The sequence below is a fragment of the Oncorhynchus clarkii genome, unplaced genomic scaffold (assembly GCF_045791955.1).
Source record: "Oncorhynchus clarkii lewisi isolate Uvic-CL-2024 unplaced genomic scaffold, UVic_Ocla_1.0 unplaced_contig_2877_pilon_pilon, whole genome shotgun sequence".
Classification (NCBI taxonomy): Eukaryota; Metazoa; Chordata; class Actinopteri; order Salmoniformes; family Salmonidae; genus Oncorhynchus; species Oncorhynchus clarkii.
In genome coordinates, this window is record NW_027260349.1 from 7,907 (window position 1) to 11,682 (window position 3,776).

At 42.2% G+C, this 3,776-nt stretch overlaps 1 protein-coding gene across 1 annotated transcript; it reads right to left on the reverse strand.

Annotated features, from left to right (window-relative positions):
- Positions 1–1,472: 1,472 nt before the first annotated feature.
- On the reverse strand, positions 1,473–2,869 carry LOC139401374 (voltage-dependent calcium channel subunit alpha-2/delta-1-like; the record flags this gene model as incomplete). Its single annotated transcript, XM_071145673.1, has 4 exons — positions 1,473–1,648; positions 1,878–1,993; positions 2,475–2,537; positions 2,788–2,869. Coding segments are annotated over 4 exons (365 nt in total), but the record flags the coding sequence as incomplete, so codon positions are not given.
- Between the last annotated feature and the right edge of the window lie 907 nt (positions 2,870–3,776).

Genomic DNA, 3,776 nt, shown 5'->3' on the forward strand with positions numbered 1-3,776 from the left:
CACCACAACATTACAGTTCCACTATAGACAAACAACCACCACAACATTACAGTTCCATTATGGTGTGAACTAAACAACCACCACAACATTACAGTTCCACTATAGATGAACTAAACATCCACCACAACATTACAGTTCCATTATGGTGTGAACTAAACAACCACCACAACATTACAGTTCCATTATGGTGTGAACTAAACAACCACCACAACATTACAGTTCCATTATGGTGTGAACTAAACAACCACCACAACATTACAGTTCCATTATGGTATGAACTCAACAACCACCACAACATTACAGTTCCATTGTGGTGTGAACTAAACAACCACCACAACATTACAGTTCCTAAACAACCACCACAACATTACAGTTCCATTGTGGTGTGAACTAAACAACCACCACAACATTACAGTTCCATTATGGTGTGAACTAAACAACCACCACAACATTACAGTTCCTAAACAACCACCACAACATTACAGTTCCATTATGGTGTGAACTAAACATCCACCACATGATTACAGTTCCATTATGGTGTGAACTAAACAACCACCACAACATTACAGTTCCATTATAGTGTGAACTAAACAACCACCACAACATTACAGTTCCACTATAGACTGAAGTAAACATCCACCACACCATTACAGTTCCATTATGGTGTGAACTAAACAACCACCACAACATTACAGTTCCATTATGGTGTGAACTAAACAACCACCACAACATTACAGTTCCACTATAGACTGAACTAAACATCCACCACACCATTACAGTTCCATTATGGTGTGAACTAAACAACCCCCACAACATTACAGTTCCATTATGGTGTGAACTAAACAACCACCAAAACATTACAGTTCCACTATAGACTGAACTAAACATCCACACCACCATTACAGTTCCATTATGGTGTGAACTAAACAACCACCACAACATTACAGTTCCATTATGGTGTGAACTAAATAACCACCACAACATTACAGTTCCATTGTGGTGTGAACTAAACAACATTACAGTTCCTAAACAACCACCACAACATTACAGTTCCTAAACAACCACCACAACATTACAGTTCCATTATGGTGTGAACTAAACAACCACCACAACATTACAGTTCCATTATGGTGTGAACTAAATAACCACCACAACATTACAGTTCCATTGTGGTGTGAACTAAACAACATTACAGTTCCATTATGGTGTGAACTAAACAACCAGCACAACATTACAGTTCCATTATGGTGTGAACTAAACAACCACCACAACATTACAGTTCCATTGTGGTGTGAACTAAACAACCACCACAACATTACAGTTCCATTATGGTGTGAACTAAACAACCACCACATTACAGTTCCATTATGGTGTGAACTAAACAACCACCACAGCATTACAGTTCCATTATGGTGTGAACTAAACATCCACCACAACCTTTTATGCTCTGGACAGAAACAAGTCACTGAAGGGGGACTACATGGACATTATTTTGATGTTTTCCGTTGCAAATGTTTTTTTTAAATGTACGGTTGTGCGCCCAATTAAACATGACCCTGGTGTGTAGAGTCCTTACCTGCTGGTTTGAGTCTGACTCCATCAATGTCCAGGTTCACTGCTCTGCTCACCAGGACTGAGTCCTCAGTCACTGAGACAAGAGAGGGAACAGAAATGGTCAGTTAGGAAGGAAGGAAGGAAAGACGGACAGACGGAAAGACGGACAGACAGACAGACAGACAGACAGACAGACAGACAGGCAGGCAGGCAGGCAGACAGACAGACAGACAGACAGACAGACAGACAGACAGACAGACAGACAGACAGACAGACAGACAGACAGACAGACAGACAGACAGACACACACTCCCTTGACTTACTGTTGGTGTCCTCCTGGTAGGGTGTTGGTGTGAAGATGTAGATGTCATTGTCCAGACTTCTCTTATAGAAGCTTGACTCGTATGTCTCTGGGTCCTCTGTCCAGTCTAGTCCAGCACTGAAAAACACACACATACTCAGCTGCATCAACATGAATACTACAGACTCATCAAGTGAGCAAACATTCCTACAGAACATAATATACTGAATGTAAATTACTGATCAGGTTGAACTGCTCTATGTGAAGCTTTATAGGTAGTTATCATCATTAGAACAATGGATAGAGAGAGAGAGAGAGCTGAAAGAGAGAGAGAGCCGAGAGAGACAGAGCTGAGAGAGAGAGAGAGAGAGAGATGAGAGATAGCTGAGAGAGTCAGAAAGAGAGAGAGATAGCTGAGAGAGTCAGAAAGAGAGAGAGAGAGAGAGAGAGAGAGAGAGAGAGAGAGGAAGAGAGCTGAGAGAGAGATGATAGAGAGAGAGGCAAGAGAGAGAGACGAGAGAGAGAGAGGAGAGAGAGAGAGGAGAGAGAGAGCTGAGAGAGAGAAGAGAGAGAAAAGGAGCTAGAGAGATAAAACATCACATATCAACTTGAGGAATACCTCTTGGGATAAATGCGAGTGATTCCTCCATCAGTGGCCACAAACCTGGCCAGGACTCCATTTCTGAAAGGAATAGGAAAATTCAGTGACAAAAGTATCCAGTCCTTCAGTGCATCATGTTACAACACAAAAATGTATGTTTAAATCATGCAAGCTGACAATGTGTATCTGTTTTTCCTTGTTTGTGTTCATAGCTAGGTGGAATAAACTTTCACAAACCACAACCTTTTAGTTAAATCTACTTGATTAAAACAAGAATGATGCTTTTGTGTGTGGATTGTGTGCTTTCGTGCGCATAGTTTGGTTGACTCACGGCATCTGATCCCTCCACTGCTTAACAAGGTCTGATGTGATGCCAGCGTCCAGCAACAATCTGTTCACCAGATCCACGTTGCCTGAAAGACAAGGAACCAACATCACTTGGCTTGATTCAATAATAACAGAAGGCTGAAACCCATTGACCTGCCTGCTGAGTGATCAGTATCTGGTCTTTGTCGGTATAGAGGATTTTCCTTCTTCTTCAATTCAATTTAGCTTTATTCTTTGACCTTCAGACAGTGGCCATGAAACTGAGTCATCTTAATAAGAGCAGTGTGTTTGGTCTGCAGGTTGGAATTTATTGTCAGGAATCTTGACCTGGAGGCATCTCTGCAGAGTGGTCACTAGCTGTCACAGCCACATCCGATTTTAAACCTAACCCTAACCACACTGCTAACCTTAATGCCTAATCCTAACCTTAAATTTTAAAAAGCACACATTTGGACTTATGCAGCTAGCCCAGCTAGTGGATATTGCTCAGACGCTGACCAAGAGGCCTACCGTGAGTCAGAGAGCCACTGACACAAGCTGTGACTCAGAGAGAGTAATGTGTGAGAGAGAGAGAGAGAGAGAGAGAGAGAGAGAGAGAGAGAAAGAGAGAGAGAGAGAAAAGAGAGAGAGAGAAAAGAGAGAGAGTAAGAGAGAGAGAGAGAGAGCGAGGGAGGTCAAGATAAGAGAGCGGTAGAGAGAGTAATGTGAGAGAGAGAGAGAGAGAGAGAGAGAGAGAGAGAGAGAGAGAGAGAGAGAGAGAGAGAGAGAGAGAGAGAGAGAGAGAGAGAGAAAGAGAGAGAGAGAGAGAGAGAGAGAGAGAGAGAGAGAAAGAGAGAGAGTAAGGAAGAAAGGGATCAAATAAAGAGATGATGGATCAGAAGATGGATAGAAAGAGTAGAATGGGAAAACACATTCCCATCTTGTTTTCCAAGTTGTGTGTGAGGTCATGCACTCCGATGCTGTCATCCAATGCTGTCATCCAATGCTCTCATC